The sequence below is a fragment of the Saimiri boliviensis genome, chromosome 9, assembly GCF_048565385.1.
Source record: "Saimiri boliviensis isolate mSaiBol1 chromosome 9, mSaiBol1.pri, whole genome shotgun sequence".
Taxonomy (NCBI): Eukaryota; Metazoa; Chordata; class Mammalia; order Primates; family Cebidae; genus Saimiri; species Saimiri boliviensis.
In genome coordinates this window covers 108063908-108086959 of record NC_133457.1, presented here as the reverse complement: position 1 = coordinate 108086959, position 23052 = coordinate 108063908, and the positions used below count along the sequence as shown (strand labels likewise).

Here is a 23052-nt window from a genome sequence, read left to right as displayed (position 1 = left end):
ACTTACTAGCTGTGTGACGTCAGGTGAGTTACTTAACTTCTCTTTGCTTCAGTTTCCTCATCTGCAAGATGAAGGTGATAATAGGAATTTCATAGGATTGTGGTGAGAACTAAAATGAGTCTTCTGACATACAGGAAGAGCTATGAAAATATCAGCTATCATAGGCTAGGCATGGTGGCTCATGTTTACAATCCCAGCACTTTGGGAGGCCGAGGCGGGCAGATCACTTGAGGCCCAGTAGTCTGAGACCAGCCTGGCCAACATGGCAAAACCTTGTCCCTACAAAAAAAAAAAAAAAAAAAGCCAGGCATGGTGACACACGTGGGTGACTGAGGCAGGAGAATCATTTGAATTAGGAAGTGGAGGTTGCAGTGAGCCAAGATTGTACCACTGCACCCCAGCCTGGGCAACAGAGTGAGATTCTGTCTCAAAAAAGAAAAAAAAAAAGAATAAAAGAAAGTATGTACTAGCTATTAGTAACTATTATTCTCAATTTAAAAGTTCTTCCTCTGCTCACTGTCAGCTGTGTTCAACAGAGTTTAACTGAGACGGGCACCAATATCCATTCAGTTGCTCAAACTGGAAAGCAAAGTATCATTGTCAGCCCTGTCTCACTGCCCATCCTGTTCATAGTCCATCTCTCACCGAGGCCTATCTACACAACTCTCCATCAGCTCGCTTGTTCTCCACACTTACAGTCACCTGCCCCTTCCACCACCATCACCATCACCTCAGGCCTGGATCACCATGCCGGCTGACGCTGAAACCAGTCATCTTTCCAAAATCCAGTCATTTCTCTTCCATAGCTCCCACAGTTAGGAGAAACCTCAGGATAAATCCCTTGTCGCAGCCTTTGGGACCTGATACCTGATTTCATCTGCGCTTACAACTTTTATATTCAAAACCAGATCCTCCCAACTCTCCAAACCTAGCCGGCTTCTTGAATTCCCTTCTTTAGTGAAGGGGGCCACCTACTGGCTTGGCTCAGGCCCGACATCTCGGCTTAGCAGGCTGGGGAGCCCTTCTGGTCTCACCATCTGTGGGCATGGTTCCCATTCTAGCCTTCCCTCAGGTGATCTCGGGCATCTTCTAACTGGTCTCTCTTACATTCCCCACCCTCCCCATCTACTTTCTAAGAGTCTGCTAGAATGATATAAACTGCTGCTAAAAATACAAAAATTAGCAGAGCATGGTGGTGCTCGCCTGTAATCCCAGCTACTCGGGAGGCTGAGGCAGGAGAATCAGTTGAACCTGGGTGGCGGAGGATACAGTGAACTAAGATCGTGCCACTTCACTCCAGCCTGGGTGACAGAGTGAGACCTCAAAAAACAAAAAGAAGTTTCAATAGTTTCTGGCACACAACACTCAATGCCTTCCTCTAACAAGTAATTACTGAGAGCCAAATACGTGCCACATAAGAGTTTAGACCCTGGGGATACACTGTATTTTCATCAGTTCTAAGATACCATCAATTTAAAGACTCACCATTTATTGTAGGTACAAGTAAGAAAGAAAAAAAAAAAAAAACTACCAATTAAACCAAGACACACTGGTGATTATAAGATACATCCAGCCGGGCGCGGTGGCTCAAGCCTGTAATCCCAGCACTTTGGGAGGCCAAGGCAGGTGGATCACGAGGTCAAGAGATCGAGACCATCCTGGTCAGCGTGGTGAAACCCCGTCTCTACTAAAAATACAAAAAATTAGCTGGGCATGGTGGCGCGTGCCTGTAATCCCAGCTACTCAGGAGGCTGAGGCAGGAGAATTGCCTGAACCCAGGAGGCGGAGGTTGCGGTGAGCCGAGATCGCGCCATTGCACTCCAGCCTGGGTAACAAGAGCGAAACTCCGTCTCAAAAAAAAAAAAAAAAAAAAAGATACATCCAGATTTTTGGACTGCCATTAGTAAATTGTGGGAAAATGTGCATCTTCAAGTCAATAAAAATAGTGACTAAAAAAAGACACAACATCCCTATCCTCAGGTAGCGTCTATTCTAGTGCGGGACCAAAAAATAATGATACACTGTCAGGTAGTGATAAGTGCTATCATAAAGGAGGGTAAAGGGAGGCAGAGGGAAGGGGGAACTTGGGTAGCCAAGCAAGAGCCCCCTGGGGAGCTGATAGGAGGAGAGACTTTGATTGAAGAGATGATGAGCTGTGGATAAACAATGCTCCAGGAGGGGAAACATCAAATACAAAAGACCTGAAAGGGAAGTATGCCTGCTGGGTTCAAATACATGCAAAGAAAGTGCGGCTTGAACAGGTCTAGGCCCTGGGCAGCCAATTTCCTCAAGCCCACTGATATTTTCCAGGTGAAAGCAGGTATTCCTGGTCTAGCTGGGTACATACAGGAGGAGAAGGTAGGGAGGCTAAGAAAAGCAGGGTAACTCATCGATCAGCAGGGTGCTGTAGTCAGACTGCCTAGACTGGAATCCCTGTTCTGCCATTTACAAGTTATGTAACCTTGGACAAGTGATCTAAATATTCTGAACCTGGTTTCCTCAGCTGCAAAACAGACATCATAAAAGTACATTTCACAAATTGGTTATGAAGATTACATGAGCTAACAACTTGTAAATCAAGACAAATAATCATTATCACTATTTTCTATCCCAAAGCCATTTTATTTTATTTTTTTGAGACAGGGTCTTGCTCCATAGCCCAGGCTGGAGTGCAGTGGCATGATCTCGGCTGACTGCAACCTCTGCCTACTGGGTTCAGAGATTCTTATGCCTCAGTTTCCTAAGTAGTTGGGATTATAGGCATGTGCACCATTCCCAGCTAATTCGTGTCTGTGTGTGTCTATATATACATATACATACATACATATATATATGTATGTATATATATACATATATATGGGGGTTCATCATGTTAGTCAGGCTGGTCTTGAACTCCCGACTTCAGGTGATCCACCCCACTTCAGCCTCCTAAAGTGCTGGGATTACAGGTGTGAGCTACCAGGCCCGGCCTACCCAAAATCATTTAAAAAATTATATTGAGGTAAGGAATAAATTAATTTATTTGAGTCTTAAAACATAAGAACAGAATATTTTCCAGATTACCAACTGTACAATGGCAGCCACAATCTTAGGAAAATAATTTTCATTATTACTTTGGACTTGGCTTCTTCAAAGTTTTCTTCCTATATAAACTGTTCTTGCGGTATAAATTCAGAATTAAGTTTCTCCTACTAAAGCATGTACAAGACACTTGTAACAAGAAGGAAGCATTGTTAGAGGAATTTTACATCTACCACAGCTTTTTAATTAAATGGCATTACCATGTACATTAATACAAAGTTGATATCTTGAATATCAAGTCTACAGGCAAGTGCAGGCTTTTTCCCTATGATTAAAAAAGACCCTGAATTGCTGGTATAGGACACCAATCTGGCTTTTTGTTCACTCAGATCCCATTTGTAGCTTTTCTATGTCATTCCAAGTCATGACGTACCACACTGTGAGCCAGTCCTATGTTTAATGACTTGAAACTTCAGGCCACATCAGGTTTGTGAGTCGACAGACTTCAGTATTCACAAGAGGTTCTCATCTTCCAAGTACTCCCTGAGTAATGCATCACATTCCTGGAAAGCGTCAACCTCTTTATGATGGACATGTGCCTACATAAAATAAAATGCTGTAACTTTTTAGTTTTTAGTATTTAATATCATTAGGGTTGGAAATCAGGTAAAATGAAAATTCACCAAAACTGTATTGAGCATCTACTAACCCTCAGGAACTGTGCTAAGCTCTGGGAATTCAGTCATGATCCAGACAATTCTTTACCCTCAAGGATATACGAGTTTTGTGTGTTTGTGTGTATGTGTGTTTTGTTGTTGTTTTACACAGTTTTCCTCTGTTGCCCAGGCTGGAGTGCAGTGGCACAATCTTGGCTCACTGCAACCTCCACCTAGGGGCTTCAAGAGATTCTCCTGCCTCAGCCTCCTGAGTAGCTGGGATTACAAGTGCATGCCCCACCATGCCCGGCTAATTTTTTTGTATTAGTAGAGACGGGGTTTTGCCATGTGGGCCAGGCTGGTCTCAAACTCCTGACCTCAAGTGATCCACCCACCTCCGCCTCCCAAATTGTTGGAATTATAGGCATGAGCCACCGCACCCAGCCTTCTCAAGGATATATGAGATTTTATCTGAAGCTACATTTTGAAGTGGCAGCTTTAAAACACATATTTGGTACTGATACATTTCACTTGGTGAGGTCTCAGAAAAAAATGCATATTTCCCACTTTTTCTTTTCCAAGAGATGTTGAGAAAGGCAGTTTAAATCCTGACTTACTAGAACTATGTGACAAAGGACAAAGGCAGCACAAGTTACCTAATCTCTAATGTCATCTAATGCTATCTAGTCTCATTAAGTTACAATGAATACAATGAACAGTTTCCTTTCATCCCGTCAGTTACTGAGCCCCTGGTATGAACGATGAGAATTTAAAATATTTTACCCAAGGCCAACTACATGCTTCGTGTTTAACATTATACAATAAATTGCTAAATTTCATTTACAGACATAGAACAGGCATTCCAAAGCCTGGCTGTAGTTAGGCTGGACACAGTTAAACCATCTTCGGCAGCCTATCTAGTTAGTTGACTACGACTAAAGTATTGGGGAATGAATGATGGTGGAAGGAGCCAGTTTGGTTCAGGGAAAAACCGTCACTCTAGGGGTGGGCCACAATCAACGCCAGCCGATCTATTGAGCAAATTCATCCGCTCTCACGAAGCGTTGAGAAGTGCAGATGTGGAGCCGGGGACTGGCAGGCGAGGAGAGGCACAGCTAGATCCAGTCCTGGTGATAGAGCGCGTGGCAGCTGTTGCACAAATCACCTTTTCCCGCTTGTCACCTGAGCAACATTCAGAATCAGAAAAACGTAAAGAGCCCCAAAATTCATCTCCTTAGGTGAAATGCCTAAAATCTTTCTGCAAAATTTGGCGTGTAGGTGCATTTCTTTGGCAAGAGGATCTACAGTTCTCACTAGAGTCTCAAAGGAGTCTACACCAGAAAAAACGATTCACCGATAAGGTCCAACTTCCTCACTTACTCGACGGAAAATTGAGGCTCAGAGAAGGGAAAGCAGTTGGCTCAAGACAAACAGCAGCGGTATCAAAAGCGAAGGCATTTCTATTCAATTCCAATTCCGGCTTCCCACGAATGGCCCTGGCCACGTTCAGTACCTCTTCGCTTCTCTGCAGGCCCTGAAAGATCAGGAGGAGGCGAGGGCTGGTGTCGAGCCCAGGAAAGGTCGCGGGCAGTTCAGATTCTAGCATCACTGAGACACTGGCCAAGCGCTCAGCCGGGGATCCGCGGCCATAAAGACCCCCACACCCTGTCCTCGCCCCCGCTCCGCGGAATTCCACTGCATAGGTGACTTCAAGTATAGAGAACCAAGCACAAGAAGATCCCAGGACTGCGGAGGCAGAGGGCGACTGCGTTGCCTGGCGCCTACTCGCTCACTTGACAGAGAGGAGGAAGCAGGCACGCCCCAAAAGCAGGCCGGGAGCAAACCCACGCCACTGGGAGGAGAAAAACCGAAGAATAACAGGAAATGATGTAAGGCGCACGTGCTACCGAAGGGGGCGGGGGTAGAGCATTAGAGAGGCGCGGGCGCCGCCCTGCGCCTGCGCAGCCGTCGCCTGCCGCGCTGCCGACTCACCGGGGTGGGAGGAGCATGAGTAGGGGGGCGGGGCGCATGCGGGAATGCGCAGGCTCAGTGCAACTCCTGAGGCGCGGGCCGCCCCCCTTGGCGGGTTTGGATCCGGGTCAGTCGGGCGCCGAGATTCGGGAGAAACGCTCTGAACTGACGGCGCCCGATCACTCGAGTGCCCCGGCTGCGAGGAGGTAAGTGCCCTGATGTGACGGAGAGGGGCCGCGGTACCGCATCTCGGCCTCCTCAGCCGGCCGGGCCGCGGGCGGCTTTCCCCGGGCCCGCCCGCCTCGGGTCGCGTCGTCCCCCTGGGCTAGGCCCGGGCCTCTCCGCGCCCCCTCCTCCGCCGCGGCCTGTACCTGCTGGAGCTCCGAGTTCCGCGCTCTGTCCCCTTCCCGCCTTCCTATCCTCTCGCGGCCTCCGCCCCGTCTCGCTCCTCCGCCGTCTCCCGCCCAGCGGCAGCTTCCCCTTTTCGCCCTCCTTGGCCGCCCTTTGCCCCTTCCCGCCCTTTCCCGCTCTCTTCATAGCCCAGTTCTCGTTGGCTGCCTCTTCGGCCCCACTCGTTTCTTCTCCCGCATCCTTTGTGCCTCGCTCCGACTTCAGCCTCTCGTTCTGACCCCGGGAATCTCCCGAGGAGCGCAACTTTCCGGCTGGAGACCCCTGGCGGGCGGAGCTCCTGGACGGCCGGGTCCTCTCCGCCTCCCTCTCCCAACGGGTTCTGGCCAGAAATTTTCCTCTGTTCGTGTTTAACCGCGACAGACCCAGATTCCTGGTGAAAAGAAATAACTTCGTGTTTTGGTGGCAGCACTGCGAGTGTAAAGGGATGAGTAGGTTGCACAGGAAGGTGTGAACGTGCTTTTTGTCCTGGGGGCCGATTGTTTTCTCCCGGGCTAGTTTGCCTCTTCGGGTTGCTGGGCAGGGTTTTCTTTCCCGCACTCTACGCTTCCTGGTGGTCTGGGAGTTTCGAAATCTTTAACGTTGTGATGACAGCGCTTACCCGCGCATCCCTTATTAATCGTTCTCTGGTCTTCTCAGAGGCCTGGAAATGTAGACCTAGACTTGAGATTCAAGGAGGTCTTGGGTAAAACGGCAAGATAGAAATAAGATTGTGACGCATTTCTTTCGTTGCAAGAGGAAAACCAGGAATTTTGTCCTTTTGAGGGAGGAACTTCGAAGAACTTTGTAATTTTCGTAAGGTTGTGGAAAATCCGAGGCACAGTTAAATTGCCCGGTGTGATTTGAGTTAACATAAAGTAACTTGGAATAGGCTTTAAAGTTTCATATCTTCGGATATTGTTCAACTTGAAGAGTTCACTGCAGTGGAAACGCCAAGACTCTCCCACAAATTTAATACTAATGAAGAAGGGCAAGCCAGTTATACCTGTTGTCCAGAGTTAGTTGTACAGCCCTTGCTTTGAGTGAATGGGGATCTGGGGATGCAAAGGGGCATAGTGAGCTTTTTTTTTTTTTTTTTTTTTTGAGACAGAGTTTCGCTCTTGTTACCCAGGCTGGAGTGCAATGGCGCGATCTCGGCTCACCGCAACCTCCGCCTCCTGGGTTCAGGCAATTCTCCTGCCTCAGCCTCCTGAGTAGCTGGGATTACAGGCACGTGCCACCATGTCCAGCTAATTTTTTATATTTTTAGTAGAGACGGGGTTTCACCATGTTGACCAGGATGGTCTCGATCTCTTGACCTCGTGATCCACCCTCCTCGGCCTCCCAAAGTGCTGGGATTACAGGCTTGAGCCACCGCGCCCGGCCTAGTGAGCTTTTTATAATTACAAACATGCTGTCCTCTAGCTCTTAAAGTTATGCCTAACACCTTTGCTCTGGGCTAAATAACAGAAAAAAAGGCGAGTAGTCAAAAATGCTGAAAGTCTGAAAATCGTTTAGACATACTTCATTCCTGAAATTTTAGTCTGTAGCCAGGTTTTAGTTTTGGCCTGTTTTGCTTTTTAGATGATAGATTTTCTTAGTGTGTCAACAGGAATGTAAAGTTTGTTTTAACATCTAGTGTGATCACCTGCCATGCTATTAGTCAGCATGGTGTAATTAAAAGTTAAGTATGTGGCTTCAGAGCCTCTTAGCGCAGTGTTACATTGTAAGCTGTTGGAGGGCAGGAATGAGATTCTAGGCCTTATAGAAATGGAGTTTAGGCTTCTGTCCCTAGCATTCAGTCTAGTATCGTGCATGTAGTAGGAATTCTGTAAATATTTGTGAAAGAAATGAATTTCTGCCTGTAGGATGCAGCAGTGTATACTTAAATTTGATGTGTACATAAATATGTTGACTGATTTCCAGAGAGGGTTAAAGAGGACATGTATGGGGTCTTCGAGTTGGGGAGATGGCTCAGATGATTTACTGACTCTGTAATTGCTGAACATTGACTAACGGTAAGGTAATTGAGGAACACTGTAAGTCAAACTTCAATTTAGTTCTAACAACAGGAATAATTTGTTTACAGCCTACCATGGTACTTTGTTTAGATGATATGAAGCTTTGAAAATACTGGAATAAGTGATTGCTCACCTCTCCCCCCAGGTATATAGGAGTTTATTGTGTATTTGGGGGGATCCTGCCCTAAATTGAGAATGAGAGACTAGTGAAGCATGGGATTGTGTGGATAGTGTTTCTTCATGTTCATGTACTTAAATAAACCAGCAAAATATATGTGGAGAGTGTATTTAAATTTTTTTTTTTTTTTTCCTGAGAAGTTAAGGTGCAGGCTGGGTAATTTTTTTTTATTTTTTATTTTTTTTTATTTTTTGTAGCTGAATTATTTTGAGACTGTTTTCAGTGTTCCCCAGAGAGCTCTGCCTACAATACCTTAACTTCTGCAGATAAATAAGTGAGAAGTCCTGATTCCTTGCCTCTTTATTTTGCTGCTGATACTACATGGTTACATTATATCAAACATTATGACACCTTGACCTTTGGAATATTAGCGGTCTCACAGTAACTTCGGAGCCATCCTGAGAAACCAGCAGATATGAATCAGAGAGGACCCAAGAGCCAGTGGAGAGGCATTGCTCCCTCTAAGAATGCCTAAGTGGGGTGAGGTGGGGAGTGGGGGGTAACAGCTTAGAAATGGTGAAACCCCATCTCTACTAAAAATACAAAAAAAAATTAGCTGGGCATGGTGGCGGGTGCCTTTAGTCCCAGCTACTGGGGAGGCTGAGGCAGGAGAACCTCTTGAACCTGGGAGGTGGAGGTTGCAGTGAGCTGAGATTGTGCCACTGCACTCCAGCCTGGGTGACAGAGCAAGATTCTTGTCTCAAAAAACAAACAAACAAAAAAACCTCTTATTTCTGCTTTTTTTTTTTTTTCTTTTGTTTTACTTTTTCTTTCTGATTCTCTCTGATAATGTTCACAGATGCTGGTTTGCTTAATTTTTATTCAGGATTTGGTACTAATAACCCTGAGTGAAAAAAATAATTTGGAGACTAGATTCAAGGGCTTATTAGCAGACTTCTCTGTTGCATTTCTTGTTGCTTTGGTTGATTCTTCTTCTCCCTTTGTTTAAAGATAAAAATCAGGTGGAAAATACGGAGGACTTTGGTTAATCAGACTAGTTAAGAGATCATTTAATGGTGCATCTACACAATAGTAGTTTATTTTTTTTTCTTTAAACCTTTCTTTTGGCTAAAGAAATTTTATTTTTCACTCAGGTGCACAGTGAATTTTTTGGGGGGAGTCACAAGTGTAGTTCATTAACAGTTTAACAATTACACTACTCCAGGCTATGGGGGAAAAACCCCCACAAATGGAAATATCAACCTTATTGGTAGAGTATATTTCTAATTCTGCTTTAACAGTGGTAACATCTTGTTCTCTAAAACATGTCTTCCTGAACATAGCTGTCTGGGTCAGGACACAGAAATGCTATCCTGTGTCATGAAGTTACGCTGAACTAGGGTTAGGCCAGACAAATAGTGTCATTTTAAAGAATCAGAGTGCTATGGTTTGAGCTGTTCTCTTTTATTTCTGATATCATTTTGTCCATAGGTTTCTAGACCAACTGGGGAGATTCCCCTGTTAAAAAATATGTGTACTGAAACATAGATTTTAGGTCATCTGGTTTCCAAAATTGTGTAATAGGATATCGGTATCAAGTATTTGAACAGTTTATATTCTGTCATAGTACATACCCATTTTTTTGGTATCATTTCATTTGTTTCCCCTTAATAAATGAAATCTATAGTCTTCAATTATCTACACTGAAACTTCCTTTTAGAAATACAAATTTGCTTTTTTTCTTCTAACAGTAACAGGAATATAAATTTTTAACAAAAGTTATAGTTTTGATCCCACCTGTTTTTACTTTGCTCACTTTATTTTCTTTATTAATGTTAACAGGAACATCGATAAGTAGTGTAAAAACTTTCACAATGAAATCCGAAGCCAAAGATGGAGAGGAGGAGAGTCTACAGACTGCTTTCAAGAAATTAAGAGTGGATGCATCAGGGTAACTAAATATGTATTATTATTTGGATTATTTATACATTTTAGTCACTTTTCCCTAAAAAGCTCTTTCTCTTTTAATATTTCTCATTATTCAAAGAAGATATAAATGCTAATAGTGTGACATTCTTGCAGATTCTGCACAGTATTGTTTTACTTTAATTAAAAACCCTTTAGTTAAATTTGAAAAGTAGCAGTTCATTTGTCCTCCTAAGATGGGTGTTTTGGTTTTTGTTAACTTCGAGGAGGGTTTTTTTAACGAAAGATTATCAAGCAGTATCCTATCAGGAATTTTGTCATGTTTCTCAAAGGAATCATAGTATTTTTCAATAAAGTGTTTGGCTCAATAGAAAACTATGAAGACATTGCAGATTTCATGGTCTGTGATTGCTAAGCCTATCACTATGGAAACCTCTATTCAGTAGGGTTCTGTCACAGAGATCAATAATCTTGGACCCTTTGGCCAGACTAATTAGAGCACCTGCATACCAGCTGCTGTCTGAATATAAATGTTTAACCCTTTGCAAAATGTTCTGTGTAAGACTCTTCTCACCCCAGTTTTTTCTCCCAGGCCAAAAGAAATATTAACATTTTTAATGGATATAAGAATTTTTCTTTTCATGAATGGAAACTAAACACTGAAAGCTCAAAATAGAACACCCCACAAGTAAAAATAATCATCATTAATGTTTATTATTCACTGTGTCCTCAACACTGGGTTAAGTACTTTGTGGACGTTATTTAATCCTCACTACCACCCTAGGAGATGGATACTTTTGTCATTTCAGTTTGCAGATGAGACTCACACAAATTAAATTATTTGCTAAAAGTCACATTGGTAAGAAGTTGAAGAGCCAGGATTTGAACCTAGATAGCCTGTCTGCAGAACTTGCGCTCTTAACCATCCTTTATGTGGTACCTTGAAGATAATATGAAGAAATGCATGCAGTACCTAGCACAAAGTAAAAATTAAATAGATGCTAGTTGCTGATATAACCACTTTCCTGTTGCTGGTACTGTTTTTGGTGTATCAAACGAGAAGCTTTTTGCTGATAGATTTGTGCAGTAGATGTTATAGATGCTCATGTTTGCTTCCATGGTACTTCAAAAACATACCTTTTCTCCTGATAGTTTTCTAATATGGTCATCTTGCCAGTTCATATCAATACTTAGATAAATTGTCTTGGGAAATGGAAGCAAAGCAGAGGAGCAGATTGTTCCAGATTGTGGCTGCAGTGTATCCTTTGTGATTTCTTGTATGGGAATAATTTTTTAAATCAGGAAAATACTAGACATGTATACACACAATTACACATATAAATCTTTTAGTGTGTAAATTTATGTAAGTAGCTCTTGATAACAAGGACTTTTCTTGATGTTTTAAGAGGTTGAAATAGAAAATTAGGCCAGGCTGGGCATGATGCCTCAAGCCTATAATTTTAGCACTTTGGGAGGCCAAGGTGGGGAGATCACTTGAGCCCAGTGTGGGCAACATAGCAAAACCCCTTTTCTACTGGGGAAAAAAAAAAAACCCAAACCAAAACAAAACAAAAAATTAGCTAGTCGTGGTAGTGCATGCCTGTAGTCCCAGCTGCTCTGTAGGCTGAGGCGGGAGGATCACTTGAGCCCAGGAGGTGGAGGTTAGAGTAAGCTAAACTGATGCCACAGCACCCTGGGCAACAGAGTGAGACCCTGTCTCAAAAAAAGTAAAAATAAGTCAGTTTGGTATCCCTAAAAATTACTTGAAACACTGTTTTTTAAATTTTCAAAATACATGGTCAAAAATTACATATTTGTAAAATCAAGTGCTGCATGTTGTCATTTAGAAGTGGGTGCTAAATTTGAGCACACATGGACATAAACATGGGAACAGTAGACGCTGCTGACTGCTGGAGTGGGGAGGGTGGGAACGGAATGTGGGTTGAAAACTTACCTATTGGGTATTGTGTTCACGACCTGAGTCCAGTATACTCATGAGCATTCCTACACATGTATCACCTGTATCTAAAATAAAAGCTGAAATTTAAAAAAATTACATATTTGTAGCATGTATTCTGCCTTGAATAAAATTATAAGAAGAGAAGGAGAACATTTGAGAAACCAAAGTTAAGAGAAGGGGTGAGTCATTAGCATGACTAAGCAGAATAAGACTTGTGTAGTAGTGTGTCGTATATTTCTAGTTGTTTTATATTGTTGCCAGTTTACGAATGGGACATCTGAGGGATTGACTTATAAACCAACCAAGCCTTGCCAGGAATTTAGCATGATCCTGTTCGACAGGTTTTGATTCCTTAATGGTATTTGTCTTATTAGGGTAAATCTCTATATATTTATTACAAAACAATACCCTTTTTATCTGACTGTAACATAATACATGCTTATTACAGAAAAATTTACAAAAACAAAACAGGATAAAAATGGAAGTAAAAATCACAGTTTACTATAACTGCTCTTAACATCTAGACCTCTACTGGTTCATGATAGCCTATACTTTACGTAGTTGAGATCATATGTATGTATAGGTGTTTAACCATGTTGCTTTCTCCTTATAAACATTACCCCATATCATTAAAAGTTCTTTGTACACTTAATTTCTAATAAATTCCCAACATTTCATTGCATAGATATGCCATAATTTAGAAATACAGTATTTTTTTCTATTAGATATTTAGGTTATTCCTAGTTACTTTTTACTTTATGTTTCATTGAACATTATTTTAGTAGATTAATGTTTCTTTCTAGAAAAAGAATTTTTGTCAACAATATAGCACGTATAGTAGGAGGGGTGTGTGTTTGTGGTGTGTGGAAAAAGTCCAAAAGGATTTCCACCAATGTTCGATGTTGCTAGTCTCTGTGTTGTAAGGTTATGGATGGTTCTGTTTTTCTTGCTTTTAGATTTTTTCGTGTTCTTTACTGGGAACCCATGTTATCTGTATAATTTTAAACCACAAGGATTTAACTCTGAGTCATATTTCAAGTTTATTAGTTGCAAAAATTGGAATATTTTTCTAAAAGTTGAATAATATTTGAAAATGTATTCAGTTTTAAGTTAGATGGAGTCTCCTAATATTTTTGCTTCTAAACGTAGTTCCATGACTCTGGTTTGCCTGCATAAAATAAATGGTCAGTGTCATTAACATTCTCTGGCCAGAAGATCTGATCTGCCCCAGAGAAACAGTCTGAAAGTCTATTTATATCCTGCTGCTGGGTATACTTACCAGTCATTCTTTGGCTTATGATTTTGCAATCATGGGCTTTTAGGGATCCTCTAAATTTGGTTTTGAAGGAAAATTCACACTAAAAGCTAAGCAATGTTTGAGAAACTTAAACTAGAAAAAAATGTATTGATAAATGTTGAATTTGAGTTAGTGAGAACAATATATTCCCCTCATTTTACAGTTTTCTGTAGCCATAAACTTTGTTCTTGTCTTCAGGTCCATAGCATCTCTGTCTGTTGGAGAAGGCACAGGTGTCAGAGCACCCGTCAGAACAGCAACAGATGATCCCAAACCTAAAACCACATGTGCATCTAAAGACAGTTGGCATGGGTAAGAGCTTCCTACTGAAATGATTTTTTTTCCGATGTTATAAAACGTTATTGGCATTTCTTTCCTGAGTGTCCAGAAAAGAGTAGGTTTTGATATAGAACCTAAAACCCAATGATCAGAGAAGGACCTATTCCTTCTTTTGCTGAATTTGCTGAGACTTTCTGTTTGGCCTGGTCCATAGTCAATTTTTATGTATATTCTGTGTGTATTTGAGAAGATTGGGACTTCTCTAATTGTTTTTGTGTTTCTACATTCATTAAATGACTTCTAAATGTGTTATTTGAACTTTTTTCAATTTTTTGGTCAACTTGACTTATAAATAATAAAGAAGTATGTTGAAATATACCCCATGGAAGTGAATTTGTCTATTTCCCTTTAAATTTCTATATTTTTGCTTTATGTATCTTGAGGTTATTTTGTTAGATTTCTATAGCATAGGTTTATTCAGGTTTTGAATGTTTCCCTCCTGAATTGAAACTTTTATTATGTATTGACATTCTTAATCCCTCATAATGGTTTTTGTCTTAAAGTTTTCTTCTAGTTAGTGTTCCCTTATGTGTGTTTTTGTTTTGTTTTGTTTTGTTTTGTTTTGTTTTGTTTTGTTTTGTTTTGAGACAGAGTCCACTCTTACTCTGTCACACAGACTGGAGTGCAGTGGCACAATCTCAGCTCACTGCACCTCGGCCTCTCAGGTTCAAGCAGTTCTCCTGCCTTGGCCTTCCAGGTAGCTGGGATTACAGGTGTCTGCCACCATGCCCAGTTAATTTTTGTATTTTTAGTAAAGATTAGGTTTCACCATGTTGGACAGGCTGGTCTTGAACCCCTGACCTTAAGTGATCCACCTGCCTTGGCCTCCCAAAGTGCTGGGATTATAGACATGAGCCACCACACCCAGCCCTCTATTCTTTCAAGCATTCTATGTTCTTAAATTTTAGGTATGTTTCATATAAATAGTTTATGACTAGGTTTTATTTTTTTCTGATTTATTCAATTTGATCATCAGTTTTTTAGCTGCTGAGTTTAGTGCGTTTACATTTATTTGATTATTAATATATTTGGACATATCTGTCATTTTACTTTATTTGTCCTGCTTTTTTTTCTTTTCTTTTTTTTCAGTTTTTTTACCTCCCTCGCTCTGTCCTGCTTTTCTTCTATTTTTTTTTCTTTCTTTTTTCACCTTGCCATTCCTCCTTTAAAAACAATTGTTTGCAAGGATTTTGTTTGTTTTTTCCCTCTAGTGGTTTGGAAATGGCACACTTTGTTTCTGTTCTTTTGCTTTTTCTTTGTTTTCTTTTTGAGACAGAGTCTAGCTATGTGACGCAGGATAGAGTACAATGGCAGACAATGGCGTGATCTCAGCTCACTGCAACCTCCGCCTCCTAGGTTCAAGCAGTTCTCCTGCCTCAGCCTCCTGAGTAGCTGGGATTACAGGTGCCTGCCACCATGTCCAGCTAATTTTTGTATTTTTAGTAGAGATGGGCTTTCACCATGTACGTCAGGCTGGTCTCAAACTCCTGACCTCAGGTGATCTGCCCAGCTCGGCTTCCCATGCTGGGATTACAGGCATGAGCCACTGCGCCCAGCCTGTTTCTATTCTTTCAGTAGTTGTTAGCCTTGATTTTACCATGCATGCTTTTAACAAAGACAAAAGTTAATAGTATTTTAGCCGTTCTCCTTAGAACCCTTTTCTTAGAATCTCCTGACTTCCATGATGTAGTTGCCCAATATTTTAGTTATGTTACTTATTTTTTATCTCACAAACTAGGTTTTATTATTATTTAAGCAGACAGTATTTATTTAGATTTATCTACTTGCTTATAATTTGTTTGCTCACCATGCTTTCACCTCAGACCTCCCATATATACTCACTTTTTTCCCAAAGTAGTTTCTTTAGTGAAGATTTACTGCTATTAAATAGGACCTCTGCATTGTGTAACTCCATATAGAATACATTTGAAAGGTGCTCCTGATGGTAAGTAACATCATGTCCTATTGATAAATAACAATCATCTGTATCCACGGGGGATTGATAACAGGTCATCCCCACTCACACGCCCCTCTTATTACCAAAATCTGACCATGCTTATGTCTCTTAGACAGAATGGTGTAGTATTTGCATGTTACCTATGCTCATTCACCTGTATACTTTAAATCAACTCTAGATTACTTCTAATACCCACCACAGTGCTTACACAACACTTCATTCACATGGAGTCAGCATAGTACTCAGAGCACAGCAAATTCAGGTTTTGCTTTTTGGAATTTTGTGGAATTGTTTTTTTCCTGGATATTTTCAGTCTGCTGTTGGTTGAATCCACAGGTGTAGAATGCATGGATACAGAAGACCAACTGTACTTTGCTCTCATTTATCTGAAAATGTCTTTATTTCATCCTTGTTTTTGAAAGATAGAGTTGATATACTTGACATTGTATTTCTAGATTGACAGTTATTTTCTCTTAGCACTTCAAGGTATAGTTCATTATCTTCTGGTTTCATTACATTGATAGTGAAAGGCATACTTCAAATCTAATTGTTACTGTTTTGGAAATCTTTCTAGTCTCTGGCTGCTTTTAAGATCATCTTGTTGTCTTTGCTATTCTATAGTTTTGCTAGAGTGTATCTATGTGGATTTCTTTTTATTTGTCCTGCTCCAGTGTACTTCCTGCATTCATAGATTCTCTTACCAATTCACAAAATTTCTCAGTCATTATGTCTTTATAAATCACTTGTCCTCTGTTCTCTGTATACATTTATTCAAGATTCCAGAATTACTCTCATCTCTCTTAACTTCTACATTTTTTCCAAATCCTTGTTTCTGTACTGCCTTTTAGGTCAGGGGTTGGCAAAGTTTTTTTGTAATGCACCATGTGGTAAATTTTTTAGGCTTTGGAGGCCAAGAAGCAAAAATCTAAGGATATTAATAAGTGCTTATATAACTCCTACTCTACCCTGTTTGCCTGGGGTTGGCCATCTGGCTGGTGGACACATTTTGTTTTCAGTTGCTGAGACAGTCTCAGGATGAAGTGACTAGCCTGAAAGGAGAACCTTGTGCAATGGGTGGGTAGCAGCTAGTAGGGTCAGTTTTGCTCTCTGTCCCAGTGACACTCAGATCCCTGTATCTTTTTTTACTCCAGAGATCCCAGCACTGGTTGGAGTCTTGAACTGAGATTCTGCCTCTCAATGATCAGCAGTTGCCAACAGTAGAGACCCAACATGTAGTTGTTAGCCAGTGTGGGTGCTGGACAGTGGTGCAATATATCCACTGGCTAGGAAGGCGGGCAGGGAGAATAGGGCAGGGGAGGATGCCCTAGCCTGGTCTCTGTGGCTTGCAGTGCTAGCCCACTGGAGCAGTGTCCATAAGCTGCACAAAAACAGGTAGGGAGCCAGATTTGACCCACAGGCTATAGTTTGTTGGCCCTTGTTAGAAGTAATTCAGATTTATTTTCCAGTCAGTAATTCTTTCTTTAGCTGTCTGTACAAGTCCCCCTTATCCATAGGGGATACATTCTAAGAACCCTAGTGGACACTTAAAACTGCAGACAATATCAAATCCATTTCCATCAATCAGAACACATGTTGTTCATGTCTTCCACCTACAAATTTAATGCCTTTTCCATCTTAACTAAGGACTTACCGTGCACTGTGGCTGTAACTTTGAGTTTGAAGTGCAACAGCAAGACTATCACAGATTTGTTTTTCCTTCACAATTTTACAAATAGGAGATTTGTTCTTACCAAAGATCCTAGCAACCTCAGTATATGATTTGCTTTCCTTATTAAGTCAAGAACTTTCACCTTTTCACTTAAAGCCGTTTAAAGAGACTTAATTTCTTATAATTCTGGAGGCTGGGAAGTCTAAGACATGGCATCAGCATCTGGTGTTTCATTGCTGCATCGTAACATGGGGAAGGATATCACGTGGCAAGGGGGCTCATGAGAAATGGCCAAACTGGCTTTTATAACAGAGCCGTTCTTGTGATAACTATCCCTCTCCCTGAATAACCCTTTAATTCATTAATCTGTAGATGAATTAATCCATTCTTGAAGCAGAGCCCTTGTGACCCAGTCACCCGCAACGGTCTCAGCACTGATGCACTGGGGACCAAGTTTACAACACATGAACTTTTGGGTGACACATTCTAATCACAGCAGAAGTACTTCATGGCTTTTCTTGGTATACCCACGTTGCCAGCATCACTGCTCTTGCACTTTGGGGCCATTGTTAAGTAAGAGTTATTTGAACACAAGCACCGCAGTACCATGATAGTTGATCTGATCATGAAGATGGCTATTAAGCAACTGATAGGTAGGTAGCATATACAGTGTGGATACCCTGGATGAAGAGACGATTCACATCCCACGTAGGACTGAGCAGGATCGTGCAAGATTTCGTCATGCCACTCACAATGGGCGCAATTTAAAGCTTATGAATTGCTTATTTCTGGAATTTATTTAATATTTTCAGACCAAGGTTGACTGCAGATAACTGAATCTATAGAAAGCGAAGCCATGGATAAGATGGGACTACTATGTTCTGTTTAGCCTATTCATTTAGTTTAATTCCAAATAAAAATTTTTTTGTTTTTCAGTGTCCTGTTTGGTTCTTGTCTCGAATTCACTTAGCAGTTTTGGTAACTTTTCATTCATTTCTTTAATTTATTTAAATATTTTATGGATAGTTATCTTACATAGTGTGTCCAGTAATTCTCAGTATCTGAAAACCTCAGGGGTTGTAAATATTATTAGTTTTTTGGTTGGTTTTGATTGATTGGCTGTTACCAATGATAAATGAATCAGAAATCTAGGTAATAGTAATGGCATAATGGTCATTTTAAACAGCCTCACAGTAGTTCTGAAGCTGCTATAGCATATAGAATATATTCAAGTTTAGGGCACAATATTTAGGCTTTACAGAATCTGTTTCAGTTGTCTGTCTGAGGTGCTTTCTTCAGACCCTCTGAGAGTTGGGACAGGGTATGTGTTCTGTTCCAAATGTTTGGCCCAAGTGATTCAGTTAAAAAATACCATTATCTCATCTGGTTCTTTAGCTTGCTAATAAGATGATGTTGAAATTTTTGAGACACACAGATTTAGGCAGCATGGAAATGGAAGCAGCTGTATCTCTTGGAGGAAATTATGACCTTAGACTCATAAATCTGAGGGGAGGTAAATTTCCTACTCTCATAAAGAATCTGTTATGGACAGCTCTGTATCTCAACATCTTCTTGTATATTTATTTTCCTTTTAGGTCTACAAGGAAGTCTTCACGAGGGGCAGTGAGAACTCAGCGTCGTCGACGTTCTAAGTCACCTGTCCTTCATCCTCCAAAGTTTATACATTGCAGTACAATAGCATCTTCTTCCAGCAGTCAACTCAAGCACAAAAGCCAGACTGACACCCCTGATGGCAGCAGTGGGCTGGGAATTTCAACCCCTAAAGAGTTCAGTGCAGGAGAAAGCTCTACTTCTCTCGATGCTAATCACACAGGGGCAGTTGTTGAGCCTTTGAGAACTTCCGTTCCAAGGCTCCCATCAGAGAGTAAGAAGGAAGACTCTGACGCTACCCAAGTCTCCCAAGCAAGTCTCAAAGCCAGTGATCTCTCTGACTTTCAATCAGTTTCCAAGCTAAACCAGGGCAAGCCATGCACATGCATAGGCAAGGAGTGCCAGTGTAAGAGATGGCATGATATGGAAGTCTATTCCTTTTCAGGCCTGCAGAATGTCCCTCCCTTGGCTCCAGAACGAAGATCCACACTTGAGGACTACTCTCAGTCGCTGCACACCAGAACTCTGTCTGGCTCTCCCCGATCCTGTTCTGAGCAAGCTCGAGTCTTTGTGGATGATGTGACCATTGAGGACCTGTCAGGCTACATGGAGTATTACTTGTATATTCCCAAGAAAATGTCCCACATGGCAGAAATGATGTACACCTGATAGCAAGAAGCTAATTTCATATGCTTTAAACCAATGAAGGCTTGTCAAAGAGATTTAGTTAATGGCAGACCTTGTGGCCACTTTGTGTGAGAAGACATCTCTTTCTGCTCACTGTGCTTGCAATAAAAACTTCTTGGCATCTCAGTTAATCTTCATTCTTTAAATTTACTCTCTGACTTTTTACATACACTTGAAGGCGAGCAGATCAAAGAAAAATCCTCTTACTTAGAAATGTTCCTGGGGAATGAAGAAACCATAATAACTTGAGACTGGCAGCAGTGGGTATATGGTAAAGCCTTTGTGAAACGGTGCATTTTTCAGATTTGTTTAAGGTTTGGTAGCCAAGGAAAGTAATATGTGATTTTGTAACTGCACTAAACATTTGTCATGCTGGAGTTGCCAGCCCAGAACATTAGAAGTTGCAAGACTGATTTAAACCACCTCTGATTTAATGCAAGAAATTTATTGTGTCTATAAAGGTTTCTCCTGTTACTGTTAAGCCAGAGATCTAAGGTTTAGATTCCATTTGAATAAACTAGCTGGCCTGCCCTCTATTGTTTGAGAGAGTTATTACCCATCACTAAATAAGCCCTTGGTGCTGTTCATCCTGAGACATGTGACATGCAGTTTCAAGTAGGCAGCTTGGAATGGGCTGCTTCAGTTGGAGGGAGGGGGTGTAATAATTGAAACTAGTGTGTGTCTTCATCTCCAGCATTTTAAGTATATGCATGTTTTTTTGTTACTTGTAATACAGGTCTCATACCTCAGTTGCAAACGTTCTAAATGGTTGCCTGTTCGAACTGCCCTGTCACTCCAGCAACTCCACAAGAGAATTTTGTGCATTCCGTATCCCACGGATTTGGTTAACCATTTCAGAATTCCCTCCAGTTTGGTAAAAAATCTGTCTTTGGTTTCAGCTGGATGATGAATCCTTGTTTTTCAGGTGGCTCCAAAATGAATGTTGCATGTGTCCAGACCATCCTAAGCAGACCCGCCAAATTTAGTGACATCTAGCCATGTTAGCAATAATGTTAACAGAAGCTTTTGTTTAAATTACAAAATATGTTTATATTATTTACTAAAACATTGCACTGGCTATATGGTTGATTCACGATAATGGGAGGTGGGCTTCAACAAATAGGTGATTTGTACTTGGGGGAGAGGGGAAGGATATTTACTAGAAAAACCCTGAGCTTAAGTAGTGGGAGTCCTCTGCTGGTTATTGGTTTACTGTGGATTTGGTGACATCTGAAGGCTGTGGTTAAAGCAAGGGAGCAAAATACCTTATAGCTCTAGAAGCTGTGACAGATGTTTCTTAATGACAGAAGGTGCACTGTGTAGTATATCTAAGGCAGAAATTCTCAAAACTTATTGTAAACACTTCTTTACACTGACAAATTTACGACCTGAAAGGTTTTGTTACAATCTCCAAAAGGATATATCTTAATATTTACCATATTAGAAATTAAGATCTTTTAAAAATATTTATTTAAAGGTAACTGATTACAAGTTAACGCAAAGTTTTTTTAATGAAAAACAGCTTTTCAAAATAACGAGTGGCATTGTTCGACCTTTTTGCAAATCTTGTTGACATTTGGCTTAATTAGAAGACAGATTCTTATGTTTCTGTATTCAGTCTCTGGGAGATCACATATTGTGTGGTCTCTGGCAAACTCTTGTACACTTGTGAGAGAGTTAGGGTTAAAAAGGCAACTAACAGGTTGAATATTCCTTAAATGAAATGCTTGGGACCAGAAGTGTTTCAGATCTCAGGCTTTTTTCAGATTTTGAAAGATTTGTATTACATGCCTACCAGTTCAGCTTCCCTAATCCTAAAAGCCAAACTGCTCCAATGAGCGTGTCCTTTGGTCCTCATGTCAGCGCTCAAAACTTTCTAGATTTTGAAGCATATCAGATTTTGGATTTTCAGATCAGGGAACTAATGTTTTGACTCACCTTAAAAACAAAATCTGGAGAGGAGTGGAGCTATTGTAATTAAGTAGTGAGCTATTCAAGTTCATGTTAAGTGGGCTTAACACGCTCTTTGGATTAAGACAAATTCTTAAGTCTTTAAATCCCTTTTAGTTTGCTTTTCAAGCCCACGATCTGGTTATTTACTTAATGCTGTATGTTAGTCCAGTAGTCACCAGAGAAGGAAGAATGATACGTGTTCTTTTCATACAAAGATGTTAGGAGGGTTATAAGGATTGAAAAGGGCAAAGTTCCAATGACCTAGTAACTCGAAATCCAACTTGGATGAAAGTTTAGGCATTCCAGGTTTGTGGGTATAAGTTGTAAGTTACATACATCTCAGCAAAGTCTTCCTCAAAACATGAAACTTGAATTCAAAAATTGCTCAGACCCAATTGGGCCAGCTTTAACATTAGGGTCCCTCATTGGGACATTTGACTTCCTTTTGTGAATGTGACTTACCGAACTAGTCTCCTTTCTCTGATACATGTAGGAAAATGGATTCGACTTCTGGATTGAGGGATTAAGTCTCACTCTGATGTTCCAAAAAAGTAACATCCTGATTTCCACATGCCTTTATTTCACAAGTTTTCATTCATTCAATAAATACCAAGCACCTACAGCACAGTGGGACACTACTAGATTCTGGGAATCGAACAGTAAGCAGAACAATATTCTTGTCCTCAGTACAAAAAGATGATAAACATGTAAGTAGTATGGAGAGAAAAAGGATTAGGCGCTAGGAAGGGGTGGGCTAGGGATAGGGTTGCTATTTGGGCTGGGCAGAGAAGCTGCTGTGATAAGGTGACATTTGAGCAGAGACCTGAAGGAAGTTGAGAGAGTGATCCACAGGGGCATCTGAGGGAGGGGCATTCTTGGCAGAAGGAACCCAATGCAGCTTGAGCAGGTGGAGTCAGAGAGAGATGAGCGTGGACAGATCATGGAGGGCCTGGTAGGGCATTTTAAAGGCGTTGGCTCCTAGTCTTGAGTGAGATAGGGAGCTTTTGGAAGGAGTAGAGGAGAGAGACATGACCAGACTTAACTTTTTTTTTTTTTTGAGACAGAGTCTTGCTGTGTTGCCCTGTTGCCCAGGCTGGAGTGCAGTGGCACGATCTCAGCTCACTGCAACCTCTACCTCCTGGGTTCAAGCAATTCTCATGTGTCAGCCTCCCAGGTAGTGGGGATCACAGTTGTGTGCCACCATGTCTGACTAATTTTTTTTGTATTTTCAGTACAAATAGGCTTAATACCTAGGTGATGGGTTGATAGGTGCAGCAAACCACCATGGCACACACTTAACCTATATAATAAAACTGCCTGTCCTGAACATGTACCCTGGAACTTAAATTATTAAAAAGCCTGAGCACCCACTGTACAGTAGACATTGCAGCTCATCTGTGTCTATCCAGTGCCTGCACATTGTGGGTGCTCTGGGTCTAGCAGCTGATGACCCCTTCTGAAATAGTTTTGTTTTTTTTT

The 23052-nt window shown here is 41.2% G+C and overlaps 1 protein-coding gene and 1 long non-coding RNA gene across 2 annotated transcripts; one reads left to right on the top strand and one right to left on the bottom strand.

The window, feature by feature from the left end:
* Positions 1-3002: 3002 nt before the first annotated feature.
* Positions 3003-6399, bottom strand: LOC141585701 (uncharacterized). The gene is made up of 2 exons (XR_012519358.1): positions 6020-6399; positions 3003-5211 (listed from the first exon to the last, which is right to left on the bottom strand). It is a non-coding gene; the product is annotated as an uncharacterized LOC141585701 (long non-coding RNA).
* On the top strand, positions 5721-20156 carry OSER1 (oxidative stress responsive serine rich 1). The gene is made up of 4 exons (XM_039479712.2): positions 5721-5854; positions 10017-10125; positions 13556-13669; positions 18918-20156. The coding sequence occupies exons 2-4, from the start codon at positions 10049-10051 to the stop codon at positions 19600-19602; spliced, it is 876 nt and encodes a 291-aa protein (XP_039335646.2). The 5' UTR covers positions 5721-5854; positions 10017-10048; the 3' UTR covers positions 19603-20156.
* The last annotated feature ends 2896 nt before the right edge of the window (positions 20157-23052 follow it).

What these genes read in the sequence shown, in the direction of transcription:
- OSER1 (XM_039479712.2), top strand. Translation starts at nt 10,049, where the DNA reads ATGAAATCCGAAGCCAAAGATGGAGAGGAGGAGAGTCTACAGACTGCT. An exon ending in TTAAGAGTGGATGCATCAGG is followed by an intron (nt 10,126 to 13,555) that starts GTAACTAAATAT and finishes TCTTGTCTTCAG; the next exon opens with GTCCATAGCATCTCTGTCTG. An exon ending in TCTAAAGACAGTTGGCATGG is followed by an intron (nt 13,670 to 18,917) that starts GTAAGAGCTTCC and finishes TTTTCCTTTTAG; the next exon opens with GTCTACAAGGAAGTCTTCAC.